At 35.2% G+C, this 21,080-nt stretch overlaps 1 protein-coding gene across 3 annotated transcripts in view; it reads right to left on the reverse strand.

The window, feature by feature from the left end:
* The window catches only part of REL (REL proto-oncogene, NF-kB subunit), a 36,485-nt gene extending 15,474 nt beyond the window's left edge, over positions 1-21,011 (reverse strand). For all 3 annotated transcript variants that reach the window (XM_081593070.1, XM_081593069.1, XM_081593068.1), the window contains exons 1-4: positions 20,776-21,011; positions 10,227-10,369; positions 8,011-8,159; positions 3,421-3,512 (exon numbers count right to left, since the gene is read on the reverse strand). In XM_081593070.1, coding sequence (XP_081449196.1) covers positions 3,421-3,512; positions 8,011-8,159; positions 10,227-10,369; positions 20,776-20,785 — 394 coding nt within the window. In that variant the 5' untranslated portion in view covers positions 20,786-21,011. The remainder of the gene's footprint in view (positions 1-3,420; positions 3,513-8,010; positions 8,160-10,226; positions 10,370-20,775) is intronic.
* Positions 21,012-21,080: the final 69 nt, after the last annotated feature.

Here is a 21,080-nt window from a genome sequence, read left to right on the forward strand (position 1 = left end):
CATGAAATTCATCTCAGAAGACAACAGAATGACCTAATAGTTATCATAAAGCTTTTTGTGATCAATTGCTAAGTGAATGGTATAATTAAGGGGATAGGACTTTGGGCTCAAAAAAACTGAAAAGGTATTTCAGATAAGGAAAGCAATTTGAGTATTTTTGGTAGACAAAGACCAACAAATCATGTTCACTCAGTTATTTATTTATTCTGTCAACATATTTTAATTATGCTTCTTCTGTGTATCTGACACTGGTCTAGGTACCAGAGATGCACAGAAGAATGGTTCCTACCTTTCAGAGTCACACACTTTAGTGAGGGAGAAACATATAAATAAATTTATAGCAAACAGTGTTAGAAATATATACAGTACTTTGGGGAAACAGATACTTAGCTCCAAGAAGGTCACAGAAAGCGTGAAAGAAGTGTCCCTTAAATTTGAGGGATAAGCAGAAAGAATTTACCAGATTAAAGCATTTCATGCAAGGAACTGCAAACAGAAGAACACAGAGGCAGAAGATGATACCTAGAGATGATGCTGGAATGGAAAACAAGGATCAGAATATGAAGGGCTTTAAATGCCATGCTTGAGAAACTCAATCTAGCCAGTATATCAGAGTTCCTCAAAGTGTGGCCCATGGATCACTAGCATTAGAATCACCTAGGGCAGAAATTTTTGAATTGTACTTTGAGACCCAGTGGTCCTAAAATTAATTTAGTGGGTTAACTAAGCATCTTCTTAAAAAAAAAAAAAGAAATGGAATGGAATGGAACAAAACAGATGGAGGGCATATTGCATGTACTAAGAGTTTAGGGCCACTGGTCAAAAAATTAATTTACTGAGTTGGACATGCTTTTTCTATTTAAAAAAATAATAATAAAATAAAATGGAAAAGAACAGATTAGACAGTATATTACATGAAGTAACAATATTGCTTTATCTTTTTTATCTATGTGTGTATCTACTGAGTAGAGAAATAAAATCTATTTCCTACTGTGAGTTGTAGTAAGAAACATGGATCTAGATGTTTTTTTAAAATGCAGCGCTCAAGGCCCCACACCAGACTATCAAATTAGGGAAAATGTGGCCTGGATTCTATATTTTTAGCAAGTACTAAGGGGGCGCTACGCACATTCAAATTGAGAGTCACTGGTGAAGATGATGTGGAGCCACTGAAGGATAATAAGCACAATTCTGAAATGATTCATACTGACTGGTTCCAGAAGAATCTTTCTGGATGTAAAGTGTATAAACTGCCTGGGGGGTGATCAAGACCAATGGTGGTGAGAACAGACAAGGGTGAGAACTGGTCAGGGTAAGTGAACAAAATAGTTTTTCTGGAATAGAGTTAACAATGGAAGAGTAAGTAGGAAACGTATGTTGGAGCTACATGTGGAAAATTTCCAATTTAAGGCCATTTAATTTTTAGACTACTTAAGGAACCACTGGAACTTTTTAATCACAGTAATATGCTAAAGCATTGTTCTAAGATTATTTTCATGGGGTCAGGGAGTTAATAAAGCATAGTTGAGATAAAACCATGCACCTGAGAGCCAAGGTAACGTTTTCAAATCCTAGCTCCACCAGGTATTATTTCCTTAGGATAATTTTTCAAAAGTAGAAAATTTCTGGGTCAAGAGTATGCTCATTTAAAATTCTGATTCATTGCTAAAGTAAAAGGCCAACTTTTAAATTAAAGAGGCCATCTAGTCTAGGCGTAGTATGAAATAGGCATAATGTAGTATAAAACAAGAAGATTATAAATAATAGCTACCAGTTATTAAGTATTATTTGTATGTCAAGGAGTAAATGTTAAGTAACTCATGTACACTATTTTATTTTATCATTACAGCACTGCTTTACAGCAGAGAAAACCAAAGCTTTGGTTACTTAACTTTCCCATGTCACATAGTATATACCAGGGGCAGAGCTGGAATTCAAACCCAAATCTTCTGAACTCCAGTGGAAAGGGTATTAAAAAGGAAAATGCAGAATGGCAGATGAGCCACTGCTGAAGTATTTTTTTTCTTTTTTGTTTTTACCAATCCAGAACAAGGCTTGGTGTTAACAACATGTACTTATATGGCACTTAGAATAGCTCCTAGTTCATAAGTGATTCATTTAATTCTTATAACAACCTATGAGGTAGGTAATATAATTATCTCCATTTTATAAATAAGGAAGTGGAACATAATCAATTTAAGGAAAAAGCATCACACAAGAATTCAAAGTATATATTCAATTGAGCTTTTTAGTAAATTGAAAATAACTTAAATGTTTATTAATAGATAACAAGATCAACAAATTAAAGCCTAACTAAGCCACAGAATACTGTTAAAAAGCAAAATAGATTTATAAGTACTGATATGGAATGTTATTTAAGATATATTCCTGAGTGAAAAGAAAGAAATAGTAGATTAGGAAGTGCAACATGATTCCATTTATATAAAAAAAAATGTATAAATACATGACACATGTAAAAAGAAAATTCTAGAAAAATTTTCATCAAATTTAACAGTAGTCTCTTACAGTGAGTAATACTGAAGAGGAAGAAAGGGACTTTTGCTTTTTGCATTATACTAAATAGTATGAAAAATAAACATCTAGAGAAAAGAGATATAGACCTTATAATTCACAAAACACTACTTATCTATGAGTATATTCCTTAAATTATCATGATTATCACTTAAATTATTTTTAAATCTGAGAAAAACACAAACCAACACTATAAGGATATTTTAAATATGACAAAGAAATCTATTCTTTGAAAAGTGTATAGCTGTTCAGTACCTGAATTATGCATATTTAAGTGACTGCAGACGACTTTACAAAGGAGACTACCGTGGGGCAGGATGTCAGCAGCCCTCAACTATCCTGTAGCAATTGTGGCACAGTTACCAGGTGCTACACCAGACGGTGCCATCCCCAATAAAATCCACTACACAGTAAGTTTCTAGTAAATCCACTAAACAAATACACTATGAAGATATTTTACACGGCCTCTACTATTTCTATACTACTATTTCTAAACTACTTAACCATTGATTATGCCTTGAGTTAAATGCATTCCAATACCTTATAGCCACAGTGCCTATTCAATATTCAGCAAGGGGAGTATAAATTGTCTGCTGGTATGGCAAAAGGAAGGCCACATTCAAAGAGAATCAGAATATTTTTGAGAAGATTTTATTACAGAAAACAATGACACTCTTCACAAAGCCTTGTCTACTTAAGAATTTTTTTTCAACACTGAAGCATTTAAAATATATTTCATTCCTCAGATACTGGTGTAAGACAAGTATGTAAGTGAACACAGAACTTAAGACAGCTTTTAAAACACAGGCTAAAGATACAAATAGAAATCACTTAACACAAATAACTAAATATCCAAATAACAGAAATAATTAAATCAAACATACTCACCATTGAAAGGATTGATTCCTGCCCTTATTCTTGAAATAATAGCTTCTTTTACTTCTTTTTTTTTCACACATCGAATACCCAAATTTTGAAAACTAGAAGGGAAACACAAAACTTTCAAACTTCTTTAGAACTAACACAGGGACACATAAATGAGATTTTATTAAAGAATACTGCAAAAATCAAGCATATATCCAACACTGAGGAGTCGTCATAATGTCAGATGGAGATATTAGAAGCATGAAATACACTTCCAATTCCTATGATAAAGATGTGAGGATAAAAAATGGGGTTATATTTCTAAGAGAACTGTTAAGAGAAAAGTAATATACACCACAGTACTTTTATATACAGTGTTTTACAGTTATATTTTACTAACATTCCGGCATCAAATATATCAAAGTATTCAAAGATTAATAGGAAAGCAACACCAAAAAGCTAAAATTCACTTCCCCGAAAAATTCATAATCAAATCAATAAAATCTGTACATTTGATAATATAAAGCAAAAGTTACAAAAAGTTGCCCAAAGGCTGACACCTACATGTACAGTTTTGCTGAGCTCATAAAAATGCTGACTACATGTTTTTTTAAATGTGTGCAGACTATCAACACTTAAAAATCAGGTAACTGCATATAAACATTCCTGCTTTCTCTTGAATATTTTAAAGATCTGGCAACAGTAGACTGGCACAGAAACACCTGCCTGGAGCTAAATGCCTGCGGCCCCGTTCACACAAGGTTCTCCAGTTGGCTGCAGTGCCTTCTAGTCCTCGTGTACCTCAGCCTCTCCACTCCACAGACATCTGGTTTCTGACTACAAATGACTTCACTACTAGCAGCAGTGGAATATGTTTTATGCCTTATCACATGAAGTTATAATAATCGTTTATCATAAGAAAGCATCAAACTATGTATTTTTTCATTAGACAGATATTTAAAACAATAATATTTAACCAGAGTTTCAAAATGTCACTTATGGAAAATTTCTCAACAGCCTCAAATATTACCAATTTGCATATGTGTAGTACAGATGATGGTGGGGGGAACTCCCCTACCACCACTAGTCATACTTGTTCCCACATGGAAAACCCATGACATCATTAAAATTGGGTGGGTGTGAATAAGGAAGCAAAACTTGGTTATCATAACATTACTATTTGCTCAAACTTCACATGGCCCTTGGCAACAGGAGGTCACTTGCCGTGTTTGCCCCCTCTATGCTCTGCTCTCTTATTGTTCATGCTTTTCATATTTACCACCCTTGTGATTTTTAACACCTAAAATATCTTTAACACTTCCTTCTTCTGCTTCCAATAATTAAAAAATAAATCTTGAACTTGTAATCCTTTCTTGAACCCTAAAACCATATTTCTCTTCAAAAGTATCCCACTTCTTTGAAAGATTCTTAGGTTGGTTCTCACTTTTTCTTTGACAAAATATTTTAAAGGACTCTTTGTTTTAAGATATTTACACACTACTTGATAGTTTCATCTGAATAATCCTATTTGAGTGCTATTCACACATAAATTCTGACATAAGGAAACCAAGATCACAGAGATTATCTGAATCAATTATTCATTCATTCATAGTCATTCAACAAGCTCTGGCGTTCCTACTATGTACCAAAGACTGTGATGAGTAATGGGAATATACAATCCCTCCTCTCATGGAGCTCACAGTCTTGAGCAGGCGTAAACAGTTTGAAGGGGCTTGTGTGTGTGTGTGTTTGTGTGTTAGTTAGTCGCTCAGTCCTGTCTGACTTTTTGCAACCCCATGGACTATAGCCTGCCAGGTTCCTCTGTCCATGGAATTCTCTAGGCAAGAATACTGGAGTGGGATGCCATTTCCTTCTCCATTGAAGGCGCTTGCGTTGGTCAAATTTGTGTCAACGTGAAAATCGGAATAATAATGCTAGTAATAGACTAGCATTCAATTATAATGCATTGACTATAAGAATCCATAAGTCTAGACTTCCCTGATGGCTCAAAATCTGCCTGTCAATGCAGGAGACAAGGGTTGGATCTCTGATCTGGGAGGATCTCATATGCCATGGAGCAACTAAGCCTGTGTGCCACAACTACTGCGCCTATGCCCCAGAGCCCAGGGAGCTGCAACTACTGAAGCCAGTGCACCTTATAATCTGTGCCCCACAACAAGAGATGCCCACACATCGCAACTAGAGAGTAGTCCCTGCTCTTCACAAATAGAGAAAGCCTGTGCGCAACAAAGACCCAGCACAACCAAAAATAAATAAACAAAATTATTTGTCAAAAAAATAATCCATGAGTCTATACTGGTATTTTTTCAACTGAGGCAGGGGAATATGGATAAGTTTTTCTTTATAACAGAATGCCAATTAATATCACCAATGGGAAAAAAACTAGTATCACCATCTCCTGAAGTGTTACTTTGAGAACAATACAGCATCACCTCTGTAGATTTCTCATCCAAAATATTTCATGTTAACATGAACACAATCATGAGCAACCACTCAGACTAACCCACTTTGAATAACATTCTTCAAAACAAATAATATTCTTCAAAAATGTTAAGGTCATGAAAGACCAACACAAGTTGAGAAAATGTTCTAAATTAAAGGAGACTAAATAAGCATGACACCTAAATACAATGTATGATCCTTAACAGGATTTTGGATTAAGGGGCAAGGTTCAGTTCAGTTCAGTTGCTCAGTCATGTCCGACTCTTTGTGACCCCATGAACTGCAGCACGCCAGGCCTCCCTGTCCATCACCAACTCCCGGAGTTTACTCAAACTCATGTCCATTGAGTCGGTGATGCCATCTAACCATCTCATCCTCTGTCGTCCCCTTCTCCTCCTGCCTTCAATCTTTCCCAACATCAGAGTCTTTTCAAATGAGTCAGCTCTTCGCATCAGGTGGCCAAAATACTGGAGTTTCAGCTTTAGCATCAGTCCTTCCAATGAACACCCAGGACCGAGTTCCCTTAGGATGGACTGGTTGGATCTCCTTGCAGTCCAAGGGACTCTCAAGAGTCTTCTCCAACACCACAGTTCAAAAGCATCAATTTTTCTGCGCTGAGCCCTCTTTATAGTCCAACTCTCACATCCATACATGACCACTGGAAAAACCATAGCCTTCACTAGATGGACCTCTGTTGACAAAGTAATGTCTCTGCTTTTTAATATGCTGCCTAGGTTGGTCATAACTTTCCTTCCAAGGAGTAAGCGTCTTTTAATTTCATGGCTGCCCTAAAGGCATTATTGGGCATCACTGGACATAAATAAGGTAGTCCCAAAATCTAACTGCCTATACCTAAGGTTGACAAAGAACAGCCAAAGAAACAGAAGAGTCTGTTCTCACTAAATCAGAAAACAAGAAGTAATTATGTTTCAATAAGTGAGTAATCTACAATGTAAACCATTGAGAGGTGAAATAATGCAAATAGGAAGTATTTCTTGCCAAGTTTGTATAACCAGATAGTTTATGCTTTGTGCTGTTACTAAAGTATATTTTCTAAATGGTTACTACTTGTATTTAAGGAGGCTACTAATCTTTTCCTGTTGCAATCAGTTTCATTTTTTTCTCACAAGCAATACATGTTCATTACAAAAAGAATTATAAAAAAAACATCAGTTAAAAGAAGCACATAAAACCCCACAATTCTTCCTACGCAGAGACAACTGCTATCAACATCTTAGTGTTTAAACTACCATGTATATGTACACACTTACTTTTGAAAAACTAACACAACATTGTTGATCAATGATACTCCAACATAAAATAAAAAATTTTTAAATTATTTATCACACTTAATTGTAAAGCCTTGTTTTATTTATCTAAATATTGGGAATATCTTTCTGTACAAAGACATTTTTGCAATGTTATTTTCAAGACTACATAGGAGTACACTGCATGGAGGTACCAGTTTAACTAATCTCCCTCTGTTTATAATCTGGATTGCTTCTAACTTTTTGCCATTACAAAGCTTCAATGAACACCATTAAAGCTCTGTTTCTGAACATGCTTAATTAGAAATTATTTCCTCAAGATAAATTCCTAGAAGTAGAATTGCTAGTTCAAAAGACATTCATATAATTTCAGGCTTTGCTACGTAAAGTGCATACCAGAAAGACTTTATTTATTTACACTTTCACCAATAGGATGAAAATGAACCCAGCAGCCTCAAACACAAAGTACTATATATATATTTTTTAATTTTAAAACTATTGTTGTATGTTAATTTTATACTGCCTTTTTCAAATAAAAATTCCAGTTTTCCAGGTGATTTTTTCACATCTGACAATTTTTAAGTTAGAGAAAACCTTTCATAAATTGTTCACACTAAGAAAGAAAATTGCAGCATAAAATAAGTTTATGTTCACTTTTAGTTATGTTCACTTTTAGTTACCATCATGGGCTGTGTCTACTAATAAAAAATGAAAGGGTAGTTCTAATGCAAATGGTAAGAGGATGCAAATATATACTACAGTAAATAGAAGTGCAGTGAGGAATTGGTTTATTCTGCCAAAAAGTAACAGAGGTACATAGACAGGAAACAGGAGAATCCTATTCTTATACTATCCCTAAAAACGTCTGTGACTGTGTACTTACAACAAAGGTCTGCGTTCTTGCCCAAATTCTGCTTCATAGTAGCCATCTCTGCAGTCTTTTCCTACTAAATCATGAGGATGAGGTTTATATGGGTCATTCTTTGTTACTAATGTAATTCTCACTTTTCCTTTTCCATAATAGTTCAAAATCTGAAAAGGGGGGAAATTAAATATGTGATCCATAAATATGTCTCACCAAGAACTGAATTATAAAATTTACATCACTATCAGAATTTATATCAAATAGTTCAATTTACATCATATAGTTAGCACTGGATAAAGTACAACTGACTGGCAACTGCAAACTTTCCAGAGAATACCAGTAGGGAAGAATTTACCTCTCAGTTCCTTGGTATATCATTTTGTGTCCTAATTTCAACTGGTTATATCATCTGATTTCACTTATTTTCCTTTGAAAACAAGTCAAAGTATACCAAAATATTATCACAGTGGATGAGGAAATTCTAAGATGCTGAATCACTGAATGCCATGCTGCTATATTCATTGCCATACCATAAACATCCCTTCAAAGTATATATTTAAGCCACAATGGAAATGATAGTACATAAATATGATCACTTAAGTAACTTAATACATGACATTTCATTTCACAAAAATATTTGTTAATCAGTAAGCATATCCCAAGTGTTCACTGTATAAATCAAGCTGAGTTTTGCGAAATTAAGTTTTCACACAGAACACTGAGAATGAAGAGAAGAGTTAAACATGGGAGAGGAAGGAGGAGCTTGTGGGAAGGAGTTAATATTTACTTTGGAAGCTAGCAAATTTGTAAGCACAAAGCAGGAAACATAAAAAACCAGCATACAAGGGAGCAAGGCAGTTAAGTAAAAATGGGTGGCTTCACAGGTAAAAGGGCATTAAAATCCTTAACTCTGAATTTAAACTTAATTTGAACAGTAATCAGAAAGTATTTATTGCCTTACTGAATAAAAGAGAAAGTAACAATTTAAGAGTGTAAGGTTGGGAATTCCCTGGCAGTCTAGTGGTTAGGATTCTGAGCTTCCACTGCAAGGGGCACAGATTTGATCCCTGCTTGGGGAACTAAGATCGTGCAAGCAGTGTAGTACAGGCAAAAAAAAAATGTGAAAGGTAGGCTAATGTAGAACTCAAGCTGCAAAGTTGTTCAGAACATGTTGTAATGGCAAGGATACAGATCATAGAAATATTTAAGAGACTATATAGAATAAGCTGAATTACGGAGAAGAGTTAAAAATTGCTCTTAGAGGAAAGGATTATTGTTTTCTTATTTACTTTTTATTAATATCTCTCCCATTTTAATATTAAAAAAAAGACTTAAATAACTCAAATCCATATTGCTAACAAAAAAATGTGATAAAAGATTGGAATTTGGAATTCAATATGTAATTTTGCTACTGGTTTGTTATATAACTTAGCATTTTCTTAAAGTCCAATAGAGTAAATTTTGTAAATAATGTAGTTATAAAACAGTGGCTTAAAATCTACTGATGAAACATTGAACAATGCTTTTCAAAATGCACTCTGCCATTAAGGTTTTAAACTGGCATTTAAAGAATTAAAAAATCATTAAAAATTAAAGGAAATTTAAATACAAATATAAAAAATAAATATAGTATAGTTTATAAATACAGTGTATTACCAAAGTCATTCTGGATTACAAAATTACTTTCAAATTTTATGCTAACATGAAAACACTGTATTTAAAAAGTGACAATATTTCAAATCAGTCAAGGCAACCCAGAGTATCAGGGACAGGCAATAAAGGTAAGGAGAAAAAAGACAAAAACATTTTCTTTTTCCATAGCCCCTAGATTAGCCAAGTGACTGCAGGAATAATTCTAAGTCAGTTCCCAAATACATGTTTTTAATCTCCAGAACAATTCTGCCCACCTCTGGAAGGAGAGAAAGCTTTTTCCTCATTAGCTTTTTGTCCCACGAAAGGGATAATCATCCAAAAGCTGCCAGTGCACACTAACCACTGGGAATCACTTAGAGTAACACACAAGTATAATTATCTGCAGGAATGAAGAGTCCATACTGTACTTAAGAAATGACCCAAGCATTCTATCCACTACGGATTAATTAAAAAGAAAAAAGGGGAAAAAAAAGAAAAGCTGGTGGAGATCACTGTGAAGAAGCTGGATCTTGAACGTAACTGCTTTGGCTAAAATATGAAGCAACTAAGAGACATACACACACACAGGAGTATTCTGTTACCTGGATGGATGGGTATGTTCTGTTGTTGTCTGTGCTGTGCTCCCCTGGAATGCTGCCTGCTGATCGCCCTTCACATTTGTATCTAAATCGCATTCCCCTTTGCCTGGGTTGCTCAATTATCTCTATACATGGGTTAAACCCACCTGGAAATTTTAAAAGGGGGAAGAGTGAGATTATAATCAAAATAATAATGGATTTTATCCATTTTGTTTTTTAGAAAACAGTAGTCTAAAAAATGTTCCCTCTCTACTAAATAACAAGGTTGAAATGCAATTATCCAAGACTGGGTGGTGAAGACACTCTTCTCTCATTCAAATTGTACTCCCTTACTGTGTAAACACAAGTCATTCAAATCATATTTACTGGTTAGCACTTTATCATTTAATATCTGTTACTAATGCTACCATGAAGTTCTGTGATAACCACTTCAGAGATACCCACTTACATGAGACCAAGCAGAAGGGTTTTCCCCCAAAATTCTCCCAGAAGGGTCAAGAAGATAGTCTTCAGAAGTACAATATTATATTCCAAAACTGACTTTGCTTGATTTTACATTAGACTTATCTTAACAGTGGACTAAAAGACTGTTCATTGAAAATAAAAATGTATTTAAATCCTTGCAGAAGGAAATGTTAAGTTTTTTTTATATCTCCGCTGGACTCTTAAAGGACTTACACATACTACATCAAAACAACTTCCAGAAGGGACTTAGGTTCAAAAGAATTTTCAGTCAGTCCCTCTAAAGTATAAGCCACAATAGAGGAAAATAATTATTTACTTTCTGTAATGAATGTAATTCAAAATATACCTTTAGAATGAACTACTGACACACGCAACAATGTGGATGAATATCTAAATATGCTGAGTGAAAGAAGTCAAAACAAAAGTGCACATAATTTTATGTGTTATGATTCTATTTATATAAAACTCTAGAATATGTAAACTAATCTATAATGAAAGAAAGCAGATCACTGGTTGCCTAAGCATAGGGGTGTGGAGTGTATGAGGAACTCTGGAGGACAACAGACATGTTAATTACTTGACTGTGGTGATCTCAAAATTGTATAAATATGTCAAAAGTTATCAAACTGCATACTCTAAACAGTGTACATTAGTTATATGCCAATAAAGTTGTCTAAAACATATGTACCTTTATACCCTCTTATTATCCAAATCATGGAAATGACAGTTAAATAAAGCACACCAGTGTGCTTACAAGTAGGATATTAGCAATGTATCTTTACTTCAGGGGTATAAAGATGTCTTCCATGAAAAAACCCCAAATCAAAAACCACAACCCCCAAAAAACCCCCTCCCTCAATCAGTTTAGTGATTTCTAATTCCCACAATTAGATATCCATTTATTTAACTAAAGGCTTATCCTCTGTTAGGATGCAAACAAATCTTCAGAAAGGGTAACAGAGTGGGTCTTATCAGTGCAGTATGGGGCCTTTTGAGTCCTACTCAGCCACTTCCTAACTTTGAAGACACTGAAAATATTATATCTCTTAAGTTTCCTCCTCTATAAAATGGACATAATAACGATAACACCTATCACATAGGGTGTTGTGAAGATCAGGGATAACAAGTGTTAGTTTCTTACCAAGTGTCAGGCATATACCAAATATTCAATAAATGGTCTATTCTTATTCTAGATGCTTTATTGAAAGCAGTAACTTATAGTGATACCATGACAGTATAACAACTGCTACTTTCAAGGATCTTACAGAACAGTGTGGCAAACAACACAAATTATTAGACTATAGAGGAAGGAACAAAAACAAAATTTTGTTTATGCTAACAAAATTCTGCATAAAATGATAATAAGAGCAAAAGAGTCAGGAAAGCCTATCTATGTCAAGGAAAATAAAAGTTACTGAAATACTGGGTGGGGAGTTAGGAGGAGGAAGGAAGAAAGGCAGGCATTTCAAGGGAAAGGGAGGAGGGTGTTCAAAGGTGGTGGCACAGAAAAAAAGAGCTAAAGAATCACACGACAGCTCCAATTGGAGCTGAGATACACTTTTAGCCTTAGAAAGAAAACCAGAACCAGAGTACATCTGGGGATTGGGATTTCACTCTGAGTGACAGAAAATCAATTAATGGTTTTATGCAGGGGAATCACATGATCGGATTGACATTTTAGAGTAAGAATTCTGGTGGCAGTGGACAGACTGAAAAAAGAGAAAGCAAGGTGATCAGTTTAGAAGCTGTTAGAGCAATGTGGGCAATGATGAGGGTATATGTGAAATTTGGTAGTGGTAACAGGAATCAAGGATTATTTACAAGACAAAACTGACAGTACTTGGTGACCGAATGAACATTAGGGTTAACAGAAAGTAAAGAATCATTGCTGGCTCCATATTTTCTAAGTAAAGTATTACCGGTATCTTTAATTCTATTGTTTGGTTTAGACTCTTTGTGCTTGAATTTACTATCTATTTGTTTACTCTAAACACAAGGAGCCAGAGAAAAGTGACTTTAAGCTAATCAAATTCATAATACGCATTTCAATTTTACTGAAAAATGTAAGGCATACAGATGAGTATTTCAATTTCACATCCTTGGGAGGGATAAATCAGGAGACTGCGATTGACATCTAAACAGATAACCAATAAGAACCTACTGTATGGCACAGGGAACATATTCAATACTCTGTAATGACCATATGAGAAAAGAATCTAATAAGAGTGGATATATGTGTGTGTGTGTGTACATATATATATATATATATATATATTTATGTATGTGTATATATATATATATGATTCACTTTGCTGTACAGGAGAAAGTTACACAACATTGTAAATCAACTATGCTCCAATAAAAATTAATTTTAAAAAAGACAAAACAATTTCACATCCTTATATATATCCTCATATATTTCAAATAATAAAATTCACATTTCAATTTCAAATATTTCACATACTTACATATCCTTGTAGGAGTATTTAAAAGAAAGTACATTTTCTTTTGTACTTGAAGTTCAAAATACTCAACAGTATTTTTTAAGCAATATCTTAAATCATCTATGTGGTTGAACTAAAGGTCAAATAAATCCCTGCCCACTGCTTATTTAAAGGTGTCTTAGTGGGAAGTTGATACAGAATGACATCATTAATGGTAAGCGGCTAACTTTTAAGGGAGGAGTGTGAATAGAAGTGCTAGGCTTAAAGTGAGCGTTCAAATATTTTTCATTGGTTACACAACACTTCCTTAAACTAGAAAGTGTGTTTAAGAAAAAAGTTTGTGGACAAGAGAACAGAAAAGCAGTTGTTGAAAGATTAAATAAAACATTTTTAAAAGATGTTTGAATACTAAGAATGACATATATTAGTTATCATATAATATCAAGTACTTTTAAAACCCCTGAACTCTCTTCTTTCTATTGCAGAAGCTCTTTAATAGCAAAAAGTCTGACAATCAGTCTACAGTAATATTCTTCATTCCCCTAGCAGGAAATAATCTCCTGCTCTAAACTACTGCAGCATTTTGTTTATGGCAATTACTGCAAATAACTGTGAGGGAAGACTTACTGTTTTATTTCTTCTCAAAAAAAAAAAGCTATTTGTTTTATTTCTTCACGCTACCTAAAGGCAGGAATTGTGTCTTACTCATCAGTGTCTTGCATATCTGTGGAGTGAATGACTGAAAATCTGGAAATCTTTTTTTGTTTGTGTAAATAACGCAAACATTGAAGGACTATATTAATAATTATTTGGATTTTCCTTATTAGGTTCTACTACTAGGAAAAATATATGCAGAGTACATCATGAGAAACACTGGGCTGGAAGAAGCACAAGCTGGAATCAAGATTGCTGGGAGAAATATCAATAACCTCAGATATGCAGATGACACCACCCTTATGGCAGAAAGTGAAGAACTAAAGAGCCTCTTGATGAAAGTGAAAGAGGAGAGTGAAAAAGCTGGCTTAAAGCTCAACATTCAGAAAACTAAGATCATGGCATCCGGTCCCATCATTTCATGGCAAATAGATGGGGAAACAGTGGAATCAGTGGCTGACTTTATTTTTGGGGGCTCCAAAATCACTGCAGATGGTGAGTGCAGCCCTGAAATTAAAAGACACTTGCTCCTTGGAAGGAAAGTTATGACCAACCTAGACAGCATATTAAAAAGCAGAGACACTACTTTGCCAGCAAAGGTCTGTCTAGTCAAGGCTATGGCTTTTCCAGTGGTCATGTATGGATGTGACAATTGGACTATAAAGAAAGCTGAGCGCCACAGAATTGATGCTTTTGAACTGTGGTGTTGGAGAAGACTCTTGAGAGTCCCTTGGACTGCAAGGAGATCCAACCAGTCCATCCTAAAGGAGATCAGTCCTGAGTGTTCATTGGAAGGACTGATTGTGAAGCTGAAACTCCAATAATTTGGCCGCTTGATGCGAAGAGCTGACTCATTTGAAAAGACCCTGATGCTGGGAAAGATTGAAGGCTGGAGGAGAAGGGGGCGACAGAGGGTAAGATGATTGATGGCATCACCGCCTCAATGGACATGAGTTTGAGTAAACTCTGGGAGTTGGTGATGGACAGGGAGGCCTGGTGTGCTGCAGTTCATGGGGTCGCAAAGAGTCAGACACTACTGAGCAACTGAACTGAACTGACTAGGAAAAAAGTTGTTTGTAAATGCTAAAATCACTATGTCTTCATACTCCTCATATCTATTCATATTCTAATTTCTTTATCTATGTTCATAACTTAAAAAAGCTTCCCACTTATAAATCATTTATAATATCATGCCTCTGTACAGTTTATCAGTGACTTCCTTCCTCAGTACCCTGTTTTAAAGTGCTACCCTTCCTGAAGATAAAAAGTGGTGAAATGCAATCATTTATGGAGTGGAAGACAGTAAAACATAAATTAGGGAATTGTAGAGAAAATGAGTACTCTTAACTAAGATTATCTCAATAGAAATGTCTTCAAAACTGGTTCTAAGCAAGTAGATCACTATACTTTTCTTTAACCAATATTATGCAAAGCTGGGATTGACCCCTAAATTTTTAACAGTATTGTAAAATGCTAATGCAGACTAGAATAATATTTGAAATATAGCCAAAATGTTTGCAAGATATATTTATGTTTTTATTGGCACTTAGGCAAGAAAGAGTGTTACTTGATTTTTTAAGATTAAAAAAAGAAAGTACATTAAAAAAAAGAAAGTATACTGAAATAAAAGTTAAAAATGGATGATCAATTGTCAGACAGGCAGATTATTAACTAAAACCTTACAGGTAGCAGTGGGAACCAGCATTAGTTGAACACTGAAAAAAATGTTAATTACAGTAATTAGACACTTCTCATTTGATCCTCTTAACTTCAATCTCATAAAAACAGGACAGCAAATATTATCCCATTTCACAGTTGATAAAACTAAAGTTCAAAATTATATAAAGTTATAAGAAAAAGAAATTATGAATGATATTAGCAAATATGACAGCTGGGATCCTGGTGGGGAGAGGATATCAAATTTAACAGAACAACAAGCATAAAAATAGCTGGGGATAAAGTCACAGTAACTGATACAGCAAATGAGCTAAAATAAATGCAACTTAGTTTAAGAAAATAATGCATCTTGTTGGATCTTATTTGGATCCAACAAAATTCTTAGAACAGAGTTCATATTGGGACTATATATCAGAATCATCTAGGTAGCTTTTTCAAAAAATACATACCTTGACTGCACCTGAGATCTGCTGAACAGAAATAGAAATCAATCTAAAGCTCGGACCTGTTTGGGAAAAAAACCTTCCAAGCAATTTGAACACACTCCTGGTTAAGAACTACTGCCCTAAAACATAAAGAGGTGGAAACAACAAGACACATATCTAGCGAAGCAATCTCAAAATTCATGTACAAGGATGAGCCAGGTGTTGGATAAACTAGGTGCAGGAATTCTGACCACCTGTTAACTCTCTCCCTCTCTCAAAAGTTTACCCAAAGGCAAGCAAGAGAAAAAAAAGTACTATTATAGAGACAGCCTTCAATTACACTGATTTATTTAAAATACACTTTTTACAAACTTAGTTATTATAACTACCATCAGTAACATTTCTTACAAGACAGCATGCCAATGTGACACACCACAGTTTTAAGTAACTGACTAGAGACTGCATCTCGTTCACTGAAGTACTAGATAATAGACTGCCTAAGACTTAAAGGAGCAAATGGAGCTAACAATATATACTTTTACAAATATCACCTCTACTCACTTTAGAGAAAAAGAAAAGACCTATGATTCTTTCCTCAAACCTAGGAACCCAACTGAATTATGCTGCTCTTTCTTCACCTCAAGACACAGGTGAGTTTTTTCCATTTCTTCCCAATTATGATAAAAATTTAGAGATACCATTTCCTACATAGATGATATTATTATACCCAATTAACAAAAGGACAAAGAAAACTCAAGCCTCTTCCCGTAAGATCAGAAGGAGACTAACACAGAAGGTGCAGAAGAAATCAGACAAAGGATAGGTAAGTTATATCAATCAAATTACCAAAAGGACATGTGGTTTATTTACTAAACAATTTTTCATTTACTTTTTTCTTCAGAATGCTATCATTTAAGTGGACCAAGGAGATGGCCTCCAAAGATCACTGTCAACTTCTACTCCCCTAGTTTAAATATATACAGAACTACTTCAACTTATTTACAAGTAAATGGGAATTCTTACATATTCTTAAAAGATATATTTTCTATCTAGCATCTGGTTTAGCCTATTTTTATGAAAACTTAAGGTCTCATAAAATTCTATAATTGTCAGGATACTTAAACAATATTAAGTGCCAAATGTGCCTAGTAGTACCTATTTATTAGAGTTCTGAGTCCCAAAACAGCTCCATTACAGAAGAAAACTAACATTTACGGGCATTTATTACCTCATTTGCTCCTATTAAGACTCTGCATAGTTAGACCCATTTTCAAATCACAGAGGGGCAGAACTAGAATAAAAAACCAACCCAGGTCCATCATGGACTGAAGTCCAGGTTTACTCCAATATATCAGACTTACCCTCTCATCTGGGCTTTAAGAATCCAAATAAGGGATGTACAGAAGAGTACTTGACTGATGTATGCACCATAAACTAAATAAGAGATGTAAAAAAATTTGGCAAAGAGATTCTACTGCTAGAGAATCCACTGCTGTTGGGGTATGGAGTGGAGGAATCAGTCTTGAAAAAAAATATAACTTCCAGGATGAAAAAAAGTAGAGAAACTAAGTTAAAAATATATGACAGGGCCAAATTATCCCAGAACTAAGACTGCCATATTTAAAAATAAAAATTATAGGATGCCCATTTAAATATGAACCAAACAAATAACTTTTTACCATACGTATACTCCATGCAATTATTTGGGTTGTATGTCTACAAACACAATCATTTGCAGAAAACACAGTTGAGGGAAAGATGGAATAAAAGGAAATTCTGAGTCCCTCAAATTACATTTAAGAAAGATACTACACACACCCAAGATGTTCCTAATTATGACTCATCCTCTGATTCCTCCCCAGTCATTTCACTAGTTCATTCCCTTCACTCTATGTCTATCATATATCACCCTAATTCCTTTATAATACTGTTATCTTGACATTTGCACGTACTGCATTTCTGAAGCAGCCTTTCACGTACTGCATTTCTGAAGCAGCCTTCCTGTTTGTTTAGTTTTTTATGCAAAAAAAAAAAAAGCATTTTCTTTACCTATCAGTTTCAGCATCCAGTTTTATCATTAAAGATTGTGTCATACACTGATTTTTCCTCCTTACTCAAAAGAGTTCTCTTGAAATTTACACTACAAAGGTGATAAGCAGTGGGTCTGCAAATACAATTTCTTCATGTACTTCCTATTACATGATGTAGCAGAACGATACTGAAGAAAACTCAATAGACTATATATAAAATAGATAAGCAACAAGGATTTACTGTACAGCACAAGGAATTATATCCAGTATCTTGTAACAACATATAATGGAATATAATCTGCAAAAAAAACCCAGTCACTATGCTGTACACATGAAACTAAAACAATACTATAAATCAACTATATTCCAATTTAAAAAATAATAATTTTTAAAACTGTAAATAAAAATAAATTATCTAAATTTTAACACATATTTTACCAAAGACAGTACTATTAGTAAACAAAGCACACAAAAACATTTGCACTTTCTACTGGAATAAGGAGAAGCTTTAAATTCAGACCAAAAAATAGCTGATTTTATGTACCTTAAACAGATTAGAATTTTACATATACAAGAGTAAGGACTGCTTATGTATACCTTGGATGGGATTGCGAACTTTTTTTTTATGTCTGTCCTAATTAATTGTGTCAAAAGACTGGAATCAAGATGTGATTTTTTTTAAAGTAATCAAGACAGCTTAATAGAACTCAAGCTGTGAAATCCTAAATATGACAATTTAACTGAACAAAATTTAGAATCATACATATAGTCCCAGTTATTCATAGTATTTATATAATTTTATTTATGAGATTATGATGTTACTGTCACATTATACAGATCATATATTCAACTACAGACACCTATTTACATATAACATCCGGTGAGAAATGGAGAAACAGTCTTAAATGCTTGGTAATCAATAAAAATACTTTCTGAGGTTTTATATTCTTTACTACAAACAAACTATAAACTAGACAATGGTAAACTAACTTAGCAAAAGGTTTTTTCAGTTACTCTTTTGCTTAAATTACTGTTTCAAAACAGGTTGGCGGCTTATAATTTTGTGAATCTTTTTCTCTAAAGGTTTTTACAAATGATTAAGGAAAGTACACCCAGATTTTTCCTTAGTAGTTTTCAAACAACTGAATTACAATTTAAATAACTTGTTACATTTTAAATAGTGTCATTTTAATATAATTCCAGAAAAGGGGAGGGTGATAATTACCCTTTAAATCCCCCCCCATCAATTTAGGAAATCGGTCCTCACAATAAGACAAAAACAAATGTCATTAAACAAGTTTAAATTGTACCACATTTTTAAATGATGTGGGTCTTACAATAATCCATAATTCTTTTTTTTCTCTTTTGAATGGATTACAAGTGTTACATTCACACCATATGTCAACAAAGTTTGGTTAAATTACCAGAAGGCTGATTTTTATTTTTACTTTATTATGCTAACCATTCTTTAACTTTCATACAAAATCTTTCTGATTGTCAATAAATTAACCAAGTGTTTCAATCATCTTTGCAGTTTTAATCTCAACATGGTCTGAATTTATGAATTTACAAGATTATCTGAAAGTTTAGGGTCACTGAAGTGGCTAAAGAGAAAGTTGAAATATTTTAAACTACATTTGTATTCTCACATGAAAACCACAGACAAACTGAAATCAAATGTCATGTGAACCACCCCAATTTCCTTTTTGGCCTAAAACAGTAGCTATGGCTTTGTTCTGCTCAACCCTTTAAAAAAAAAAAAAAAGTCCTTTATGCTTTCTACTTCCTCTTCTCTGGTAGTCATCAGTCTTCTACCGAGGGTTACTGAACCAGGGTGTTGGGAGGATGCAGGTGAAACATAAACAAGCCTCCTTCTTCAGCCTCCTGTTGTTGTCTTCAGCCTCTGGCACAGCGTTAATCCACACTTTTAGGCTTCCCTGCCTCTGCTCACGCTTGCTTCCTCTGCCGGGAAGGTGCCTCCAAGAACCGTGCCAGACTCCTGTGAAGGTCCCACTCCAAAACAGTCTACGTGATTTAGTAACCCTTAGGTTGCAGGCAAACCTAAACCACGGCTGGATGGGAGGCTTCCTCCCTCATCCTTTAAGCAGTTTCTAGGTAAAGCAAGAGATCCCGGCATTTACTGACAACAAATAAGTATTCACGTAAGTGACAGAAAGTTTTCATTCTCACCCGTTACTTTAAAGCACGGGAATCCTAAAAATCCTCTTTTCCCTTTCCTTCCAACAAAAGAAAACAAAACTCGATTTCTGCTCCATAAATTAAAAGGTACGCACTTTACAGTAAAAATAATCCACTTGTTGAAGCAACATTTCCACTTAAGACCTCTTAAAATACCATTGGTGATTTTTAAAGGCGCTTCGCATTTGTCCAACTGTCAGCACAACTGCGATCACCTCTTGGCAACTGATGAAACTGAATTTTAAAAAAGAGCTCTCCTGAGGCCGGAAGGTTCCTCATTCCTATTCTAAAACGAAAAACCACCATTTCAACTTAAATCAATTTAAAAATACGGGAACTCTTTCGTCCTCTTTTATTTAGATTCTTATTACTTCCTTAATCCAAAAACCAAGTCTTTTGGAAGGTCTTAGGTTCCAGCTACTACAATGGCATCAAATTACAGAGCATGACTTTGATTTCGCACGCAAACCCTGAACCAAGTCACTTTTAAAAGGCTGACAAACTTGCCAGAGGCGATTTTAAAAACAGAATGAGACATAACCAAAACTGGACCCCCGAAACCCTGAGCAGTTAGACCCTCGGACGCACTCCTTCCCTCCCCGCCGTCCAGGACCCTGCCCACGCCCGGCCGTCTGCAGCCGGCGCCGAGAACACTCACCTGAGGCCATGGCTCCGCTCACCGCGCCGCCCCGCTCCGAGCTTCCGGACCGGAGGCCGCTACTGTCACTCAGCCCGTCAGTCAGTCGGGAGGCCCAGGGACCTCTGCTGGCGGGATCCCCAGTCCCCCTGACCACCCCCGGGGCCTCCTCCTCCTCCTTCCCGCCCTCCTCTGGGTTTGCGGCTCACACCTTCCCACCCGCTTAATCCTCGCTCTCCGGTCACCCGGCGTCGTCTGTCCAGGTGGCAGAAGCCAGGAGGCGGAGCGCAGCGACAGCGAAGAGCAGGTCTGCCTGAGAGGCGGAC

The sequence above is a fragment of the Giraffa tippelskirchi genome, chromosome 4 (assembly GCF_054371585.1).
Source record: "Giraffa tippelskirchi isolate mGirTip1 chromosome 4, T2T-mGirTip1v1.2.pri, whole genome shotgun sequence".
NCBI lineage: Eukaryota > Metazoa > Chordata > Mammalia > Artiodactyla > Giraffidae > Giraffa > Giraffa tippelskirchi.